Source organism: Ailuropoda melanoleuca, chromosome 1 (assembly GCF_002007445.2).
Source record: "Ailuropoda melanoleuca isolate Jingjing chromosome 1, ASM200744v2, whole genome shotgun sequence".
In the NCBI taxonomy this organism is placed as follows: Eukaryota; Metazoa; Chordata; class Mammalia; order Carnivora; family Ursidae; genus Ailuropoda; species Ailuropoda melanoleuca.
Genome location: NC_048218.1, coordinates 178,102,784 through 178,125,283, shown reverse-complemented (window position 1 = coordinate 178,125,283; position 22,500 = coordinate 178,102,784). Strand labels below are relative to the sequence as shown.

At 35.5% G+C, this 22,500-nt stretch overlaps 1 protein-coding gene across 12 annotated transcripts in view; it reads right to left on the bottom strand.

Moving 5' to 3' along the window:
* The window catches only part of FOXP2 (forkhead box P2), a 552,780-nt gene that overhangs the window by 6,513 nt on the left and 523,767 nt on the right, over positions 1–22,500 (bottom strand). For all 12 annotated transcript variants that reach the window (XM_034670891.1, XM_034670886.1, XM_019802209.2 and 9 more), the window contains one exon: positions 22,354–22,500. This exon is cut by the window's right edge and continues 17 nt beyond it. In XM_034670891.1, coding sequence (XP_034526782.1) covers positions 22,354–22,500 — 147 coding nt within the window. The remainder of the gene's footprint in view (positions 1–22,353) is intronic.

The following is a 22,500-nucleotide window of genomic DNA, read 5'->3' as shown; positions in this document are numbered from 1 at the left end:
ATTTCAAACATCACATAGACTTCAAGAAAAAATTACTTGAAAACTGCATTTGATTAGAAATAATATCACAAGTCCGAGAAAACATTGAGATAGAACAAAAAGCAGAATAAGCTTCCGATCAATGTATTTGGTCACTAGTTTCATAAGGTGAAGACAATTCATATTTCGTTTTTTTTCCCTTTTTGTTATCTTCCTCCTGATATTCCCGGATCCTTCCTGGGCTCAGGTTCCATCTGATAACAAGGAGTTGGGTGGGGGAGGGGGTTGCTTAAACAGCTAATCCCTTAACAGCTAATAGTGGTAAGTGAGATTCCAGAAGACTGTAACTTTTGTCAGAGGAATATCAGGGTATACGGAAAAGAGTTAAAAGCTAGTTAGGAAAGCCAACTGCGGGTGATGGTTCCTGGAACTGTTCGCACATTTTGCACGCATGGGCAAAGAACACTGAAATGTCCCCAGTGTTTCTACTGTATCCAGCTTCTATCAGCTCTAATCTCTCAATTCTCAGTATGGATTGCTCCCTAGGGGTAGGTTAGAGATTATGGGAAGTGGCCATTATAAGACCATTACTGCACTCTGTGGGGTAAATCATGAAATTATATTGTAGCCTATACAAATAAAAAGCCAAGAAGAGAGTTTGTCATTGATATTTAATGAAACTGAAGTTACTGGCCTTAGGTTTTATGTGTGTACAAAGTTGTGTTAAATCCAAAGCACCGGACTACTGATGTAAGGAAACCGCTGTAGTTTTAAGTCTCCAAGGTATTATTTATTGTCCTGCATGAGAAATTATTAAATAAAATTGGAGTCCTTGAAATAACTGTTATTTATTAAAGAATTACATATAAACTCGAAAAGTAGGGCCTCTAATATATGCATACGACTAATTTGTAAATACTTTTTTATGCAACTATTTGTTCCCATAAAAGGTTACATAGCCTGTTAGAAAATTAGAAACATGCAATCAGGATAAGGTGCACCATGGAGGTCGTGGTGGGGAATCTATGTATAATCACATGCTCACGGGTACCCACGGATAATTTCAGGATAATAAAAGCCTGAAATCATAAAAGTGGTTTATGAGGATCATTTTAAAGACAAAACCAATTATTTTGAATAAAAAAAACTACCAGTTGAATTCAACAACTACTTTGACTAAATGTTTCACTGAGCTAGCCAATAGTTTGAGTAAAATGACTGATAAACCAATTCATTATTATGGTATCACATAGACATGTCCAGAATTTTAAACACTTATTAAATCTACTGTTAATATTCCCAAAGTACCCTCTAAAATATACAAATGAAATCTTCTAATAAGATTACTTGTGAAAGTTCATATTCGTTTAATGACTTTTATTAAAAATGACATTTTGATTTAATAATCATTATAAGTTGAATTTATAATTTTAGGTTTTCCAGGTTCAATCTGGGATTCAGAACATTTTAGTAAATGCTAAACTCTAAGTACTGGAAATAATTAGAATAAACTCCTAAGGTTAATATAATAGCACCTTTTTCCAATTAGGTCTCATAAATGACCTATGAATATTCAAAACTGTCAAGCTTAAATAGCTGAGTATTTCTAAACAGATACTTAGTAGCTGGCAAGATACACACAGATATCTAGCTCTGTTCAATGGGATTACCCTCAAATCAATTAATATTATTTTGGGCATCCTGTATTTTAGTCAAAGAAGTGACCTCTTCTGTAGTTGGTGTGTCTTGGTGATCAGGGCTCTGAGAAGACCGAAGTGGTGTCTCTACTCTGACTCTGTTTCCTAATTCCCTGCTCCACTCTCCCTGGACCCCCAGCTGGAGCACTGCCATATCATGAGGATCCGATTCCTTTGGGTTTACTTTTCTGGGTTGGATTTTAATTGAATCAAGAACCTGTGGGAAAGTCTCAAGTTTTGGATAGACAGGAACGGCAAACATGATATATTTTTAAATCACAAACACATAGAGATAATTTTTGAAAAAGGATAGCTATGAAGGTATGTTCCATTGCATTTTTGCAGGATTTTAATATGCAAGAAATATTTATTTTGTTATGTCACTGCCTCATACACATATCCATGTCAACTGAGACAAAGAGGGTAAGACAGGATTAAGCCAAAAGCTCTCAGTCATTCTCAGTAGGTAGGACTCAACTGACCTATGAACAACAGCATTTCTGAGTAATAGCCTCTATTCCAGATGCCAAACATCATCTTTAAGACATCATGCTTCGTTCCTACTCCAACTCACTTTTCATGCTGACCTAGTCTACGCACCATCCTCAAATCTCTGTGTGTACACAGAACCTGAAATTCCATTCAGTTCCGCGTTTTACCTATGCACAACCTGCGTACTGTTCAAAGACCAACTTTTATCTACTTCTAAAGACTTTGTTTGACCACCCAGTTTGCACTGATCTCCCACTTTGCCCCTCCAAAGCATTTTTTTGTTAATCATTCTGCTCAAAACTACAGAATTTTGGAATCCTAAGACTGTATTAAACATAATTTTATTCAATGCTCCCACTGCACAGATTAGAAAATAAGTCACTTTCCAAGGGTTGTAAGTACAAGTAAAGCCAGGACCAGTATACATGCTGGCCTCTGCAATGTTTCTTACAACCTGTTATTCCTGCTATCCCATGTTGCCTTAATCAGATGCACTATAACTCTTTCTAGTGGTGGCTGTACCAAGTCTTGCCGACGAGGCTGAGAACTTCACAGGTCAGGAGAGGTATGCATTTAGCAGGCACCTAGTATATATGTGTTGATCGAATAAATAGTGTGCCATCAAGTCACTAAGAGTTTCATTTGTACTAATTCTAAAAGAGAGAATTTTAGGATGCTTGGCTTGCTCAGTCCATGGAGTAATAAGCACCTCTGATCCAAGGGTCGTGAGTTCAAGCCCCACATTGGGTGTGGAGCCTACTAAAAAAGAGACAGAGAAAGAATTTCTTTCTGGAATTAAGTATTCTTGGAATCATTTCCATCCAGAATTAGTTCACAAACAAGATATGAGACCTGGGAAAGATGTAAATAAAATTTTCCCTTAAGGTTACAGTATTAGGCTGCTAACATACTAAAATAAAGTAAGACCGAAGCCAATAATTACTAATACTCAATTTTTAAAACAGATTGCTACCCAACTAATATCTAAGAAAGAGATAAAAAGTTACAAGAGGCTAAGCATCTCTGAGAATAAAATTGCTTGAAAGTTACAGGACCTATGCCTATAAATGGATGGAATCCTTTTCAAAAAAATAAAATTTGATCATGATTATCCCTACTCATATGAAGTTTCTTATTTTTGGATCTCAGAGAGCTCCGTGCTTCCACTCGTTCTCTTGTGTGACAACTGAAGGGAAGTCAAACACAAGGAGATCACGTGTCTTTGGTAGATTGCAGGACAAATGGGACATTGGTCCTTCTGTGGCGATTAACAATATCTTTCCCTTCTTGCCCCCATTACAGATATAAGGGTCATTTAATTTCTTTCTGGAAAAAAAAAGTGGATATTTCTGTGATATTCATTTTTTTTAAGGTACCTAATGTGTGAATATCACTATAGGATAATTAATTCCTCTAGGAAAAATGCTCCCCTCCACCATAGAAACATTTCTGACAATTCAAGTAAAATAAAGGAATCCTTTTAAAGAAACACCCTCTCTCTTCAGTGCTCACCAGTTCTTTCCTCTGTATCCCCTTCTCCAATGCAATTATTTTACAGTTTTTAACTACCCAGGGTGTAATTTAATATAACAAATTTTATGTACTTAGTATTTTGATTAACTTATTAGTATAAAGTAATACTGAATAGTTAAGGCATCTCATTTATAACCTTTGGTCATGCCAAAGTGGTTAAGTGGTTAATAATGTAATGGACTTTGAATATAAAATGTTTGGGTTTGAATTCTGGCTCCCTTACTTCCTACCTAGGTAACATTGGGGATGTTACTTAATGTCTTTGTACCTCCTTTTCTTTAGTCATAAAGGGGAAATAAGAAAGTACCTATTTTATGTAGTTATTATGAGGATTAAATGATTTTTTTATACATGTAAACAAGCTGGAACAGTGCCTGGGTCATAACTGATCAATAAATGTTAGATACAGTCATGATATAATTATGACTGTATCTAACCTTAAATACTTTTTGGGAGAAGATATGATATAAATACATGAATTAATTTTTAAACATTGTATGAGCTTAATTAGCTCTAAAAATATTTTAGCCCTTCTCCCAAAGTGAGATTTTTATTATTGTATCAGAAAAGTCATAAAAGAATGATATATGAGCCCCACATATCAGATGCCAGGCATTAGGGTTATTAAAGTAATCCTAATAACATCTGCCCTTCCTTAAAAGTACATTTAAGGTAATAAAATCAAGGGAACAAAATAACACAACATATTCCTATAACTATTGCAAAGAATTATTTACTAATAATTTCCTGAACACTAACACACTAAGCCAAAAGCTCAGATAATATCTCGGATCATTTTTATTTTTTATTTTTATTTTTAAATATTTTTAAAAGATTTTATTTATTTGAGAGAGAGAGAGAGAGAAAGCAAGCTCGAGTGCAAGCGAGATGAGGAGCAGAGGGAGAGGGACAAGCAGACTCCATGCCGAGTGTGGAGCCTGACGCAGGGCTCAATAGCCTGACCCTGAGATCATGACCTGAGCTGAAATCAAGAGTCGAATGCTTAACTGACTGTACCGCCCGGGTGCCCAAATCTCGGATCACTTTCAGATCAACAGAGGAAAACAAATTTCAAAGTAGAAGGGCCATCATTGTAAAGCTCTGTACACGGAGCTCCTACACTTCTCCTCAGTCACCCATCCCAGGCCTCATCATTAGCTTGTCGTTAAAAATCATTAACATGCATGCATTGAACAGTCCAGGCCTGCATCACATTTGCTGTGCACATTAGGGCTTATGAAGTCTGGTTATATATGTTTAGCTGGAGAAACCTTAAACAGATTAACTCAAAGTTGACTAAAAAGTGGAAATTTTTAGAGATCTAGCAATATACATACACTTGTTAGGAAAAAATTTTTTCTGCCAAAAATTCCTTTATGCTGTGGATTAAGCCAAGTCACCTGTGTCTGCAATGATATAAAGAGCTTCAATTTTGCTTTGACAGGAGAAGCCAATAACATGTAACTATTATCTCTTAATGCCAATAATTAATTCAACAAAAGTTTATTGAGTACCTTCTATATATAAGGCACTGTGGGGGCATTAAATATATACGGAAGAACTTTCAGTCTGATATGGAAGAAATATGTACTCAAATAACTACAAGATGGCCTGTCGCAAGTGTACTGAGAGAAGGAGCAATTAAGTGAGATGGGAGGAATTAACAGCTGGGAGAGATTATTTGCCTCTAAGAAGAATCCCAAAGCATGTATACTTTTTTTTTTTTTTAAGATTGTATTTGTTTATTTGACAGAGAGAGAGACAGCCAGTCAGAGAGGGAACACAGGCAGGGGGAGTGGGAGAGGAAGAAGAAGGCTCCCAGCGAAGCACAGAGCCCGATGCGGGGCTCGATCCCAGGACTCTGGGAACACGCCCTGGGCCAAAGGCAGACCCTTAAAAACTGAGCCACCCAAGCGTCCCCCAAACCATGTATACTCTTAATGGAATTCTTTTAAGATAACAAAGTAAAAGAAAGTTCAGACGGACAAAAGAGAGAAATCCTGGAGTATCCTGGTGATAATTCTTTCTGGGTTTGAAGATGGATGGGCTATTTATCATGCCATCCCCTGCCCACCCCACCCCCTGCCAAACCAATGATTTGAAATTTATGCATTGCTCCCCTCAGTGATGACTCGAGGTGTCTTACAGATGAAACCGCAGCCCTTAGTAATAAGTAAAATAGAAGCTACTTCAAACAAATAACATCAGCTGTTTCCAGGAATGAAACGGATGATATACATCTGAAACATCAAAGACTTAGCTTTATCTTTTTTTTAACTTAAGGACATAAAGAAATAAAAATAAAACTAGTGGAGTCACTGATTTTTATTGTCTTCCTCATGAGATCTTGAATAAAGGATAATAAAGAGACTTATTTTTAACATATCTTAAGGACGGAGTCTATGAAGTCCAGATTGGATGGTTTTGCCAGCCCTTTATTTACTTATTGGGCATGACACAAGCCAGGCATCTATATTAGTACAGACTGAGGAGGACAAACCTTCGGCATTGAAGGATGCAGACAGAAGGTAAACTTTAGCAGTTCTTAACCTGATAAATACGTTGTATTTCTTTAAGTGGATTTGGAAGCAAGTTTATCTTTGATTTTAAAGCAAATGATCCATTTGGTAAATAGTGGATATTCTTTCAAACTAGAATCTAGAAATTCATTGTGAATGGTTTAAAAGCTCTTCTTTCCACAAAATAGAAGATTTATAATTCAGCTATTCTATTTAGTCCACTACCTCCTATTTACTACCAAAGAGTGGTGACTTATGTTTCTTGCTTAAAGAAGGCATACCCACCTCCTAATTTAATATAATTTACACTTGGGAGAATTCGAATGCTATTTGGAATTTCTTTAGATAATCGGAGGGCAAGTATTTAGTGGTGGAGAGACAGAAAGTCTGTTATTCCCTGACAGAGTGGTACAACATCAGTAAATGACATGGAAGTACTTCTAGAAGGATAAAAGTTACTTTTTGTCAGAAGTGAAAAGAAATCAATTCAATAGACATGATATGCAAACCACTGGTCTAGGGGCTGATATGGACAATGGTTTTGAGAAACTCCAAAGAGTGTCCAGTGCCGCAGAGGAAGTACAATGTACAGACAAGTAACTTTGATACCACGCAGGATGTGATCAATACCCAGTTGACTAAGTGTTAGCTAAGAGGGGAGGTAAATCCTGGCAATGCAATCAATGAGTGCTTTACGAAGGAGGGAGGTGTCACTTCAGGTGGGCTTTGAAATATGTGAAAACGTTCATAATGCAGAGACAAGGCAAAGAGTCTTCTGAGTGGAAATGGGGAAAATGGAAAATCTTAAATGTGTTGTGGGAACCCTGAGAGTGTGCAGAGGCCATGAAGAAAGGTTGGTAATAAAGAAATATGTTAGAAAGCAGAACAAGGTCAGATGGTGAAGGGCCCTTGAGTTGCATTTTATGGAGTTTAAAATTTATTCTCTGCCAGCTGAAGGGCTATTGATGGTTTCTAAGCCTGGCAGGGAAAAGATAGAAGAGATTTTGGAGGATTAACTTACAAGGCCTAGACTGAGTGTAGGACACTGGATGTAGGGTTACCAGTTAGGAGGTCACTACAACAGTGTAATAAGGTAATGATGGTCAGTACTAAGGTGGAGGGATTAGAAACAGTGAAGAGAAGTGAAGAATTTAGGCTATAGGTCATGGAGTAAAAAGGCTTTGCATCCATTGCTCCTAAATTTATACATATGTGAAATAGTTCCCTCATAAATTCTACCATGGAGCTAGAACGGTTTAAATCTGTGTGAAAAATTCTAAAAATTAGAAGAGACGATGACTGTTTATAACTCATATGCAATTTTGATGAACCTTTATATTTGTTGTTTTAATTGCTCAAGGAAGAGGAGAAGTTGATCCCAGAAAGTTTGGATGTTAGAAGGTGGAAGACAGGAAGATACTGAAAACGAAACTCTATTTTCCTCTTTGTGATTAAGATGCCAGTAGCAGCAATGCCACCAAAACTCATAAAGGCTGTTGATACTTGATATTGAGAAATTTGATTTATTTTTAATCTTTAGTCTGTGTTCTTGTGTCATTTTAAAGGCTTCATCAAAATAAAAAGTTTCTGCTCAGCAAAGGAAACAATCAATAAAACTAAAAGGCAACCCATGGAGTAGGAGAAAATATTTGCAAATGACATATATGATAAAGGGTTAGGATCCAAAATATATAAAGAACTCATAAGATTCAACACCCCAAAAATGAATAATCCAAATAAAAAATGAGAAGACATGAACAGACATTTCTCCAAAGAAGACACCCAGATGGCCAACAGACACATGAAAAGATGCTCAGTATCACTCATTATCAAAAAAATACAACCAAAGCTACAATGAGCTATCCCTCACACCTGTCAGAATGGCTAAAATCAACAACACAAGAAAAAACAGGTGCTGGCGAGGATGCAGAAAAAGGGGAACCCTCTTACACTGTTGGTGGGAATGTGAACTGGGGCAGCCACTCTGGAAAACAGTATGTATGTTCCTCAAAATGTTAAAAACAGAGCTACCTACAATCCAGCAACTGCACTACTAGATATTTACCCAAAGAATACCAAAATGCTAATTTCAAGGGATACACGCACCCAATGTTTACAGCAGCATTATCTACATTAGCCAAATTAAGGAACAACCCAAGTGTGCATAGACTGATAAATGGAGACAGAAGAAGTGGTATATATGTGCAACGGAATATTACTTGACCATAAAACAGAATGAAATCTTGCCATTTGCGATGACATGGATGGAGCTAGAGAGTATTATACTAAGCGAGGTCAGTCAGTCAGAGAAAGACAAATACCATATGATTTCACACTCATATGTGGAATTTAAGAAACAAAACAAATGAAACACAAACCAAGAAACAGACTCTTAACTATAGAGAACAAACGGATAGTTACTAGAGGGGCGGCGGGTGTGGGGATGGTTAAGTAGGTTGGGGATTAAAGAGGGCACTTGTTGCGATGAGCACCAGATGTTGTATGCAAGTGCTGAATCACTAAACTGTACACCTAAAACTCATCTTACACTGTATGCGAACTAACTGGAATTTAAAAACTTAAAAAAAAGAAAAATGGTATTTTAAAACTGAATATCAAAGGAAAAGGGCATAAAGTGTGGTTATTTTCTCAAGTCCAAAAAATCTAGTATTTCCAGAGATGAGTAACAATAACAAAAAAAGAGGAAAGCCTTTTTAAAAGTAGGTAACAGATACCCATGAGGGTTTTCCTATGAATCTCCAAATACTTGGTGAATTTTTAAAACGTCCCTACCTTAACATCATGTTGGAGACTAATGAACTCTAAGACAGGGCTCCCAGTCCCTGTCCAATCTCATCCCACAGGGATACCTCTCTACGCAGACAGCCCATACCAAGGCAAGGGATTCATTACCTGTTCTCTGAATGAAACCCATGCTTTGTATCTCAGTCACCTTTGCTCGTAATCCTCAAATCCTTTGCACCTATCCTCTCTTTCCTCATCACTGCTTAATATTAGGTTGAAAAACTTGATTACTATTTTTGCAAGCAAAACCTGTCAAATAGCAATAATTTCATAAATTTCACCCTAAAAATCTACTTCATATTAAACCTAACTCAAAGCTACAACCCCCACAAAGACTTTTCTGATTCTCTGCATGCCTACACATAAGTCTCTGAATTTACAGTTTGATTGTAAGGCTCTTCATTCCTTTACTTGGTCTCTCACACCATCTATGTGCATATCCACCCCTCCAATTATTAGAGTTTTACCTCTTCGTGGATATGGACCATCTGTCAGTTTTCAGCACAGTGTGTGGCACATAATAGTTGCTCATTAAATGTTTGTCGAACTACGTGAAAATGTTTGAATGAAATGAATGAAACTCATCTCTATTCTATGCAACCAGCCAAGCCTCTAGCAGAAGGAAATGCCAAGTAGCAACTGATTTTTATACTCTAGCTTAATCTTTCAGTTTTACAGCCCACCCTCAGTAATGGTAAACACCAAAAACACAAACCAAGGACTAAGTAACTTAATAGACTGATTCGTTGCCTAAAGAAATGTGTTGCTTCTTCAGTTGTGAAATTTGTAAGTACCCAAGGCGCCAATGAAAGGCAGAAGAAATGTTAATGTTTGCCTATACCCTAAAGCAAAGAGTCAAATTATAATAGGGAAGTTTATCTTTTTAGATTGTGGTCACATAGTATATTCCCTAGAGGAATGTAAATTGTCTGCATTTGCTCCTTACTCAAGACTAAGTAAGAGGTCTGATAAACTGTTTCTGGGTTTTGTTTTGTTCTTAGAATAAGAAAATACTGTGAATAAAGTTCTCTTAAACTGAGACATTCAAAATGTATTTAAGTAAATAGATGTTAGAATGTAGATAAATAAGTGTCCTTATTTAGATATTATCAGATGTGACAATTAAAATATTTACATAGTGTCATTATTTATGAGAAACTCAGTGGCATAATGTATACGTGATCGAACCTTTCAGAAATACAGTATTTACTAACACCATGAAGCTAATGATAAAATCTTAAAGTCTTAAATGTTATGGTAGACATCAACAAATGCTGAGAAAAAAATTTATAATTAATGGCTCATATCTACAATACAGGCAATTTCAGGAAATGTAAAGTTAATTTTATCAAACATTTGTAAGTCAAAACTAAATGTAAGACTAGATTAAAATTGTTTTTGCATTTTACTCATTATAGGAGATTCCCTTATATCTTTTCTTTAGGTAATCCTAGTTATTTCAGAAAAACAATAATACATTTCATACAGTGTACCTACCGAAAGGAGTAATAAACATTTTTTTACTTAGAGGTATAATATATCTTTCAACAATCTTATAAGAATATTTTTAACCTTTCCTCCTGTCCTAGCACACCAGAAGGATAAAACATGCTTCTACCAGTAACTATGGGTCTTTACTACAAAAAATGTTACTCTGAGGATAATAGCCAAAAACCTATCCTCAGAAATAGTGTTAGGGCCCTAATGCTTCAATTTTACTACGAAAATTGATTTTATTTGACCCAATATAGCAATCTTTATCCAGCAAAATGAACTTATATTTGCAGTTACTCTGAGAAACATACTGAATATATTGAAATATGTGTAGTCCTTAACCATGCTTTACTTTTACTTGATTTATTTTGGATACCTTTAACTTATAAGGGATGCACTGGCTACCTCCAAAAGAAAATATTTATAGTCATACAAATTCTTTATCTCTTACTTATCATTATGTCCTAATTGTTGATTAATAACATTAAGAAATACCATAGGACACTGAATATTGTTATAGGCTAATGCTGTCCATTGATTTGCATAGGATTTGACTGTTTCACAAAACAGTATCAAAATTTTTCTAATTAAAAGGAAATACCTGGGTCAGATGGAATTTTAACTATCTACCATGTCTATTTAGTTCTTGGCACAGAACTGTTGCATGAATAATGATAACCACTAGAATGTAAGCATCATAAAAAAATCAAAGTATAAGATCAGCACTTTATCAATTTTATATGTGCTTGAATAAAATTTGATTCAATTAGTTTGTATTTGTTAATCGCATGGACTTCATTCTTACTACATAAATATCCTTGTTTTGCAGATGTAAAATGAATTCTAAAATATAAGCACAAATCCTTTATTAAGACAGAAAGATGTAGCTTCATGAAACTCAATTTTTGGTTTTGTTTGTTATTTTTGAGCAGCTAACTTACTATTAACTGATATCTTAGTACACAATCACATCAAACAAGTAATTTTTAAAAAGTTGGGTTTTTTCCCCAAAGAAGAAGTTTTACAGGAAAACTGGTAAAATAATTGATGTTCATTTAGAAAGCATATGAAAAATGGAGATTAGGGAAATTCAATTTTGCTCATTTCCTTCTAGTACATATACAAGGAAATGATATAATTATATTTGGAATTTGAGGGTAGATTTATAAAAATTGCAAGTTTAGTTATCTCCATTTGTATAAAGTCATGTTGAAATGAGAAACAATTTATTGTTTCCTAAACATTAGTAAGTCTTAAACACTTGTAATATTTTATGTAGGAAGTATTTTAGTTTAACATATCAAAGAAATAAGCTAATAAATAAAACTAAAGTTTTAAAAGGAAAAGTTTGTTTTAAAAAGAGAACATTTTCTTAGTACTTCTTAAAATGAGAAATGATCTTAGGCTAATGTGAGTAATTAAATCACAAGGTTATACTGAAATTAAGAAATTGTTTACTTAATTTTACTTAAGATTTTATTCTTCTGAAATAATGCTGACTTCTTCCACTAAAATATGATTTTATATTCTAAATTAAGCACATATTAGAGAAATATTTAATTCTCTTATTTAAAAAGTCAGTAAGAAGTCCATATAATTAAAACAACTAGACATGATAAATTGACTATTAATTAAATAAGAAAGTATAAAACAGATCTTCATTAGTATGGCTCAAATTTTTTCCAGTTTATTATTTCTCAAGATTTTCTCTTTTGTAAACTAACATTTGTCACAAAAATTTACTGTTGACTGAATTATCTTTATTTTGATTTAAATGAATCTACACACAGCTGCCATTAGAACAGTCCTCAGAACTACTCCAGTATTACCCCATTTCAACAGATAAAAATTCTGCTTATCTCTTTATGAAAAGAAACATATTCTTCCTCCCAGAAATGTGTAACCCTTAAGAGGGGGATAGAAAAATTGGAGTGAACAAATGATTCCTCATTCTATATATATCTTGTATTGTTTGTTTTATTCAGAATATAATTAGAAAATGCCCTCCTCAAGTCCCCATATCTTTTTGCCTTGGCTAAAGATAAACAGACAAATAAATTTTCATTTTTCATCTTATGATCAGATTACAACTTTAATCCTAATATATTTAACATATCTTGTATCTCCCTTAATCTGTCACCTAAAAACCACAGCCATTTAGTGTTTGATTGCAAAGGAATATTATTTCCAGATGATTATACTAAAAGTTTCTCTTCTAAGATACATTGCCAGTCTTAAGGATGCAGTTTATAATTCTATCCTATACCCCAATGGGTCTGACCCCGAGATGGAGTTCCAAAGTTACATTTAAAGTCAATAGAAGTTCTAAGAAATATAACAAAAAGGTGGAATAAGTTTAATAAAACATAATTTTATAAATTACATGCGTATATATGTATACCAAAATTTCTCTAAGATTTCTTGCCCTTACCTTCAGCGGTATATTGAAATTTATTCAAATTTATGCAACATTGTTTAAAGAAACTGGATTTTACATGATGTGAAGGCTTACTCCCAAATGATTTCAGATAGTTTTGCTGCAGTGCTCTTGAAAAAACATAACAACAAAATTCATTATGATTTATCATTCTATTTGATTGATAACAGTAATAGATGTGACCCAAACAGCTGTAATAAAATGAAAATACAGATGTAATTACTTTGATCCTTGATGAGTATGAATAGATTTTGCCCAGACTCAGAATCACACTAGTTGCCTGTTAAGATACAATTGGTACTATTCCATTTTGTGTCTCATAAATGGAAACTTTCAACAAATGTCCAGCTGTGGAGCTAAGGACCTTTATATTTCTAATCTGTTGGCCAGTGAAATAAAAAAAAAGTCTAACTTATATCTTGACACTGAGCCATTAAGTCAGCCTTGGGACTGCTCCAGAACTCCTTCAAACCATTCATCCAAGACTTGTGTTTTTGCCTTGTTTCTTGGACTAAGTTTCAGTCAAAACCGTCAGGAGGGGTATGAGGGTACACAAAATGTATGTCCCTGTTCGTCTCTAATTCCCTCTTTAATAACTTGGGTTCCGGGTCCTTGAAGACCTTGCCCTCAACGTCCTATAATTGTGCCCTCTTGCTGTGGGTAGCCCTTCCTGATGCGGCTCACCTGTTTTTCCGGACTGCTGTCCATTTCCCTTTGCCAAATGGCCTGATGGGATACTGGCCGCCCACTGCTAGCTCTTGATGAAGCTATCTCCTGGCTGTTTTTACGGAGATGGCTGTCCACTGGGATTACAGATGTATGGTTCATGTCATTAGGTCTGTCTAATCTGTGAGACTGGGTGCTCTGCTGAAACTATTCCTTTGTTTAAATTAAGCTGTAGGACTGACTCGATGTCAGTCTTCTCCTGAACTATGCTAAGTTATGCTCTGTTAGTTGTAAACATGAGATTGAAATAGGGAGTAAAACCAATATTTACCTCTTATTCTAAGTCTAGTACATTTTGTCCATTTTTTGACCTGCTAATTAGCAAAAGGATCTTAGATTTAATGTTGGGAATGTCAATTTTTCTATAGTAAGGTAACATTGTATAACCAATGAGTACTTTTGCTCCTGACTTTTAACTGTTTTGATGATGCTACTCCATTTTTAGTCTTCAAAGATTAAGACAATGTTGAACAAACTAAAGAACGTTAGTTTCCACTAGTTATATTAAACTATTTGGTCATCTGTTGCTTATACAAATTCTTGAATTCTACCCTAATGATGAAAACTGCGTATGGAAGGTAGAAACCCTGAGATAACGTTTTAAACCGTACTTTTTGGTGCCAAAGTGTATTCAAGTACATTGTGGTACTTATGTTAATGATCAATTTTAAATTCTGCCAAAGAAGTTAAAATACATACAATTCTAACATACATTAAAATACAATTTTTTAACGTGGAAACAATTTCACATTAAGTAATATTCTGAAATGATAGTTGACTTTACATAATAAACACCTTTGGTCATAAAATGCCTGTAGTCACCAAATATACATCTACTTCCCAAGCCCCATGTCAAAAGCTGAAGTTGAAATACCATATGGGTATGTAAAAACCTTCCTTTTTCCCTGGTAGTAGAAGTAGGGAGAAATTAATACTGAATAGCAATATTCATGTTTTAGCAATTCAGTCAATGACATTTTGACCCTTAGAGAAAGGAAATTTCTCAGGCTCAACTAGTGTTAGTGCAAATGAAGATGTACCTTCTAACAAAGTATCTTCTTTAGACATGAAACAGAAGCAGTAAGCTACAATACTGTCAGCTGAAAGTTTTCTGCCACACTTTGCCTAAATGGTGGGGATTCATACCATGGATGTCAGATATCATCTGTATAGTTCTATAAAAATCCTTCAAAACCCTATAGGAACCCACAAATTTCCACAATTGGCACGGTAGGGATACAACACCTTTTAGCTGAAGGCACTGTACCTCTGGGAAGATCTTTTTATTAAGAGGAACTAGAATGAGTTGTAAGTGCCACATATGGGGACCGGAATAATGTAAAAAGGAACAGCAGCCACTGAGCCACACTTGTAGCACTTAAAAAAAAAAAAAAAAAGATGAGATGATAAAGATCTGGCATAATCATAAGTTCTGTACAATCACTTTGGAAATAGATCTCAAAGCTAACTAGCAAAGTTAATGAAAAGTTCAGAGATTAAATAAAAATGGAATTAAATCAGAATGAAAATTATGGGAGCCAGAAATGTTAGGACCAAAAAAAAAATAATAATAAAATAAAATAAAGGTGACTGAAAAGTTGTGAGTTAGAAAATCTGCAGAAGCATATGTAAAGCAAGGGGGGTAAAAGCTTTTATGTTTAGAGCTTCATAATGCCTCTTAATGATCCAAACTATCAGCAAAAATAGTGTGAGCTTACCAGGAATGAAAACAATGAGAGGGAGCATTCTACTTGTTCAAGTTGTCGGTTACTTTCAACTGTTTTCCTCTGAAATACAGAGCCACTCCAATTTTAAATGCTTTTGTCCACAGAGAGATCTAAGATCTGTAGGGATTTTATATAAAATATCACCAACTAAAGGTGTAGGGTCTGCAAATTCTACATGTGCCTACAAAGAGCAATTTAAATTTTAAGGCAGCCAAAGACAATAGAAGGAAGAAAGGCAATATTATATATTTGAAGATCTTCATTATCCTTCATAACAATTCAAGATTTATATTAGATTTTCAATATTGTTTTACAAAATGGGAGTCCGGAGGTCCCTTTTACCTGTGTTTGGTTGCAAAATATTAGCGTCAGGACAGGCTGAAGTTTATCATTGGAATGATACAAGTGAGGTTCTCGAGAAGCATGCTGTAAAGAGGACTGGGACATACGAGGTATAGAAAGTTGTAGGGCACATAGAATATGTGTTCAACATCTCAATCAAAAAGATCAATGGGATCCCCATTGCAGTCCTGAAATAATACTACACTATTCCTTTTATGTGATGTCTCAGCTTTTGATTTCCTTACTCTAAAGTTCTGGCTTCTAAGGACACAACAAATTTATTTTCTAGTCTTATAGGAACCATATTAACATTCTGATTCTCTATAGAAGATCATTAACTCTCAAACTTCAAATATTTGCTTTAATAAGAGGGAGAAAAATATAATAATCACCTGGAACTACTATAGAATATAAGTAGAAGTTTGAAATGACATAGAGGCTAAGAGGATTCAGCAACGACATGTAAGAAATAATCTGATAACTCAACAGTAGGAGACTCTAATCATCAGAAAGGGGAACGACATAACAATGGAAGGCTTTGTACCTAAAGCCCTCAATACAAAACCAGTTCAGGAAGAGCACTGATTTTGATCTCTAGAAACAAAATTTGAAAATATAAAAATACGATTCTCATTTAACATTTTTCAAGAGAAAAAAGGCAAATCTGAGCCACCTTACTGAGAGCGAGAAGTAACAACTGATTAGTAAAAAAAAAGAAACAACCAAGTTTAACTGAGTATGGTAGGTCTATCACTAAACTTCTTTTTTGCTTCAGGTTTGTAAGGTGATGGGAAATGGATTGATTCTACCCGTACGAGTTCACCTTCCAGCTCTGCTCTAAATGTTTTCTTGTCTTTTCAGTCAAGTGTAACACATTGGGGAAGAGATTAAGTTCAAATTATTTCCACTTGAACACAGCATCAATCCTCTGGAAGTAGTCTTTTTTAAGAGGCAAATATTGATATAAAATAGGAATCTAAATTAATGTTATGCATATTCCATAGAACTCTGAGAAGTCAATAAGCAGGGAATATTGGCATTGAGGTGCATGAGGGAAGAATATTCTACAGCTCAGATTCTTTTTTGTTTTCTTTTTAGGAGAGAGAGAAAGGGAGAGGTGGGGAAGGGCAGAAGGAAAGAGAGGGGCACCTGGGTGGCACAGTGGTTAAGCGTCTGCCTTCGGCTCAGGGCATGATCCCGGCGTTATGGGATCGAACCCCACATCAGGCTCCTCTGCTATGAGCCTGCTTCTTCCTCTCCCACTCCCCCTGCTTGTGTTCCCTCTCTTGCTGGCTGTCTCTATCTCTGTCGAATAAATAAAAATAAAATCTTTAAAAAAAAAAAAAAAAGGAGAGAGAGAATCTTAAGTGGCTCCACAACCAGCACAGAGCCTGATGCGGGGCTCGATCTCACAACCCTGAGATCATGACCTGAGCCGGAATCAAGAGGCAGAGTTGAACTGACTGCGCCACCAGAGCCCCACAGATCAGACTCTTGAGGGAAGTTTTCTTTACATTGTTCAGACCATGATGGCTCTAGAACTCTTTTGATAGCAGTAGAAAATAAAGATTTAAAAAATCTATTTGATTGAAAAGACTCGGAAAAAAAGTGTAAAAAGCTTAGTATATAGAATCTATATTATTTCACCTGGATTTAACCTTTCCTACTTTTTGCTAAAATCCCCTTGAACATTTGATTTGATTAATAACGTATTAATTTCAGTAATTTTTTTTCTTTTTTAATTCACCTTCAACAAGATAAATAAAATTTAACAAGGTCTGGGAAGATAATCATGAATGAGGTGAAGGGGCTTGCTACTTACTATTCAGATAAATTTGAACAGTTATAAAATACATATAAACTAAATACAATTAAAAATAAAACTTCACAGGCATACTCAACCAATATTTAGAAAGATCTATTAACTCCCACATAAAGATGAACATTATAGTTAGTTATCTCTTCTTCCTAAAAATCCCTTGTTCTCCCTGCTTCCTCAGGGTTCTAAGAAAATCCTGGATTTTCCTCGTGTGGGGATTGCTTTGCGAAGTCAAACCATTTCAAATAAATTCATCTCCCATAGTAATTATCATATGGTTACTGACTACTTACTTTGTACTGTCGAATGTGTCACAGATTTCATATACTATATTACGTCTAAAACATAGTTTCTGTCCATTAGCGGGGACATCTACACAGCGAGCACGTGGGAGGCATGAATGCGCATGCGCTCATGCACCAGCTGTGTTCACCGCAGACAACCGCACAAGGAGGAAGCTCTCTGGAGTGCAGAACCAAGTGTGGGTCCTGACAACACAGTTACTGGGGAAAGCTTCCTCGAAAAATAGGATGAGGCTCTTAAGGAAAAGCGGGTTGTAGGTGAGGGAAAGGGAATGAAAAGCCAAAAAAGGAAAATACAGAAAGGCAAGTAGTGAAGGCGAGATGAATGCACTAGTTTGCCAAAAGCCTTCATTCAGGGCTTTCTAAGAGTAAAACTTGGAGTGAAGAGAAAGTGTTAAATCTGGAGCATCAAATTGCAGAATGCAGATGATAATTTGACATGTCCTGTTCTCCAAAAAATAATTTGTAAGAAGCATTAACTCATAGCTATTCCACTCTTCTAAAGCTTCAAAACATCTCTACCAATCCCAGGAATACGTCTATATTCTACGATGTTACCATTTGGATTTGGATTTTACCATTTTGGAGTTGAGTAAAAAGGTTAAACAAAGTTCAGTTTCATGAATCTAAGGACACTTAGGTTCTTGGATTCAACAAGTCAAATGGTGAACATATCATTTTCCCTCTTGAGCCTGTCCTCTTGTGACTTCTATTTCTCTTTGTGAGCTTCCAAACTTGCTATGATTTTTCCTAATTTTCCTCTTTGTCCCCAGCATTCAGTGGGTTGTCTTGTCTGGTCTTTTTCTCCATAGCACTTCTTTTACTGATTCCCTGTTCTCCATGCCCAGCCTTGTACTCAGATCAAGTACTACCTACCGCAAGAATTAATCTTCTGCTCTCAGTCTCTCCCAACTCCCGAATAGCCTACTCTTTGTGAATTTCATTCAGCCCACTTCCAGATTACTCTTCCAAAAGCACAGCTCTGACAGTGTGAAACTCAAGCTCATAACATCACCAGGCTTCATACTGACTGAGACAAACACTGCAGCTTGATGTTTAAGACACTCACCAGTCTACTTCCACCACTTGATATATTCTAAATTCTATTTTTCTTTTTATATTCTAAATTCCTATCAAACCTAATACCCAATGTTTTCTAGACATATATCATGAGTTCCTGTTCTGGTATTATTTATCTGAATTATTAATTATCTATAACCTCAGATAATATCTTTTTCTCCCCCCCCCAAAATCTCTTATCCTGGGGTGCCTGGGTGGTGCAGTCGTTAAGCGTCTGCCTTCGGCTCAGGGCGTGATCCCAGCGTTCTGGGATCCAGCCCCACATCAGGCTCCTCCGCTGGGAGCCTGCTTCTTCCTCTCACACTCCCCCTGCTGTGTTCCCTCTCTCACTGGCTGTCTCTCTGTCAAATAAATAAAATCTTTAAAAAAAAAAAAAAATCTCTTATTCTGCTGACTCGGAGTAACCTGCTCCCTATCATAAATTTCTGTCTCATATTGTTTCCTTTTGTGGCTTAGCTTACTTGAAGAATTATAAGGGGGGGGGGAGAGGAAAAGGAAAGGGATGGCCAAGGAAACTAACCACACATTTATGGAATGCCTTTAAAAAGGCATTAAGATGTGAAATATCTTAGTCTTGTTGTTAGTTTCATTTAGAGTAACAATGAGGTATTACAAGATGTACTGTAACTAAGTAACTGTGTACACAGCACTATGAGGGACATAGGAAGGAATTATTATCTTCCAAGCACTCATTTCATGTGAAAGAATCCTACGAGGTAGATATTATTACTTACCTCATTTTCATTTGAGAAAACTGAGGGAAAGAAATGAGTGTTACTTAGCTACTAAGTGCTAAATCTGTGATTGGAACCCCTACCATTTGTCACTAGAGCCCAAAAACCGGAAACAATAGGCCTTTGTGCCGCTCCTTCACTATTCTGCTAGTGTAACTACTCCCCTCCAAAACAACAAGGCCCAGGACTTCATTTCAGGGCACATAAGCATGCAGTTTAAATGTTCTCTAACAATTCTTTCACTTCTGTTTAATTTTCAAAGTATTTTGAAGTGCATTTAATTATATGCAGCCCAATTTTGATTGAGAGAATCAGATAATATTTTTCCTTTGCCTCATAATGTACATAAAATGCTTAACATTCTTTAAGTACAAGCATATTAAAACTCTATAAAGATGAAGATACAGAATACTGACATGACATTCCATCAATAATACTTGATGTCTAATATACAAAAAGTTAACGATAGCAGAAACAGATTCAAAGAATGAATGACAACTCAATATTTTGCAAGATAATTAAATTTTTGATTATATAATTTAGGCAAAGACCCAATTTGGTCTTCCTCTAGTTTTTATCTTTTCTGAAATCTACTTCCAATAAGGCAAGGGAAGCTTTCCTTATATCTCTCTATGGAAGATACACATAAATATTTTTCATATGCACTAATTCATGGGTACAGAAAACGTACGATACATTGACTATGAACATTTAGTTTTATAAACCCATCAGGCATTAAATCTATAGTTTTTATATATTATTTTACACATCCTATTTTTTCACTGACATATTTCACATTTAACTGAACTAAATTAATAAAATGAAGAATCTAAAATAGCAATTGGCAAATGAAAAAATACAACTAACCTGGCAATGCCATCATTTAGCCCCATTATGATGTCAGGTTGTAAAAGATAATGTTTAACAAATGATTTAATGGAATCATTAATTTTTTATTTTAATATTCTTATCACTGGACACTTAACACTCAAGAAAACACTTCTTTACATACCCTCTCTGTATGGTACACAACCACCTCTATACACTGCATACTAACGCAGGGAGTCAGAGCAGCGGGTCAGACACTTTCATTACGAACGTCTTTCATTTTTCTGAAATAGGTCTTTTTTAAAAGGGGGGAAACAGGATCTAACTCTTGTTTGCTCTTTAAAGTTTTATTGTTTTAGCATTTTATACAGAGAGCGAGCACCAGCATACTCAAGAGAACTGCTAAAAGTAAAAGGCCTCAAGCTACCCACTGCCTGGCTGATAGGATAAAGCAGAGTAAAAACTTTTGTATGATTGCTCACTTTCCTTGTTTTAGAGCACTGCTACTCTCGAGAGCATATATTCATGTTCTTTCTACTTCGAGTTTTATTACTTCTTTTGTATTATTTAATACATCTAAAGACACTTCCAAAAGACAAATTTTTCCATTTTGAAAAAGTAATGGTTTGGAACCTGATAAAACACATTAATGTTCACAGTGTGTTTTTTGCAAAGGTGATAGAGTAAAAGTGCTATAAAGCAATTAGGTGCATGATCTTAAAGACATTAATGTGTCAAATAGAATAAGATGTTTAAAAAGTCAACAAAAATAATATCCTAGGAAAGGTCAGATGGAAATAGGCACGTATAAAGACCACATTTCTCATTCGGGTCTTTGACTAGAACTTTAATGCAGAAACGGGGAAGAAAATATAAAAATGAGAGAAAGTACTATTCTTACCTCAATAACTTGAAATTAGAAGTATATGATGTTTAACTCCCGGAAGTATGGACATTAAGTGTCGACTCATCCTAACAACTGGAGGGTATATACGCTTCATAATTCAGATTATATTTTTTTCCCCCTGAATTCTAAGTTCTACCAGGGTCAATACTTTTTAGTAAACAAGAAACTGATACGCTTGGCCTACTGAACAAGGCCAGGCATTTTTTAAAGTGTCATACACAATTCTGAAATCCACAATACATCAATTTTTAATACATCTACTCTCTCAGCTCCATTAAAAAGATGGTAGGGGAAAGATTTTAGAGTAATTAATGATATAGTTAGCTGCTAAATATTAATAGGAATCGTAGTCTTGCATAAAATATAATATATAAACCTTGCCAATACAGACGCACCAGTAATTAAAGTTGAATATGTAATTACACTGATTTATAAGACAGGCAAAAAGTTACACTTTACTAGCTTCTATGTAAACTGTGGGTAACAGTTAAACTTTGCATTTTACGGTTTATAAAAACGGGCAATATCTTGACTACAGTTCATAAATGGTTTAGAGACCTGTAATAGTAGTAAAAATTACGACAACTTATTCCATCATGAATATTTTTATTGCACCATACAAACCAAACTGTGATAATGACCCATAAGATGTAGACTCATCTTAGACACCCTCTACCCCCAAGAGAAGGTTAGTAGTACTAAGAATTTGTAGAGGACTGCTGGTATAATAATTATGGGACAATGGAGAGAATGTAAAAGATGCATTAAAACTGATTTTGATACACTTTCTCCTATCACGAACACGGGGAAATTTAACCGCATTTAAAATTGTATTTTGGACTTATATACCACTAGAAACTTGAGAAGAATACCAAATGTTAGAAGCATATGCGTATGGGCCCTTCCCATCGCTGGGCCTCTAACCCACTTACATGTGCGGCTGCGGCGAGCAGCCCGGACTACTGTTGCCATTGCTGTCGATGTGGTCCAGGGAGCCATTGAGGTCTTCGTGCACAGCCTGCAGCAGGCCACTGGAGGCGTTATTGATGAGTCCCGGGTTACTAAGCAAAGGTAAACTG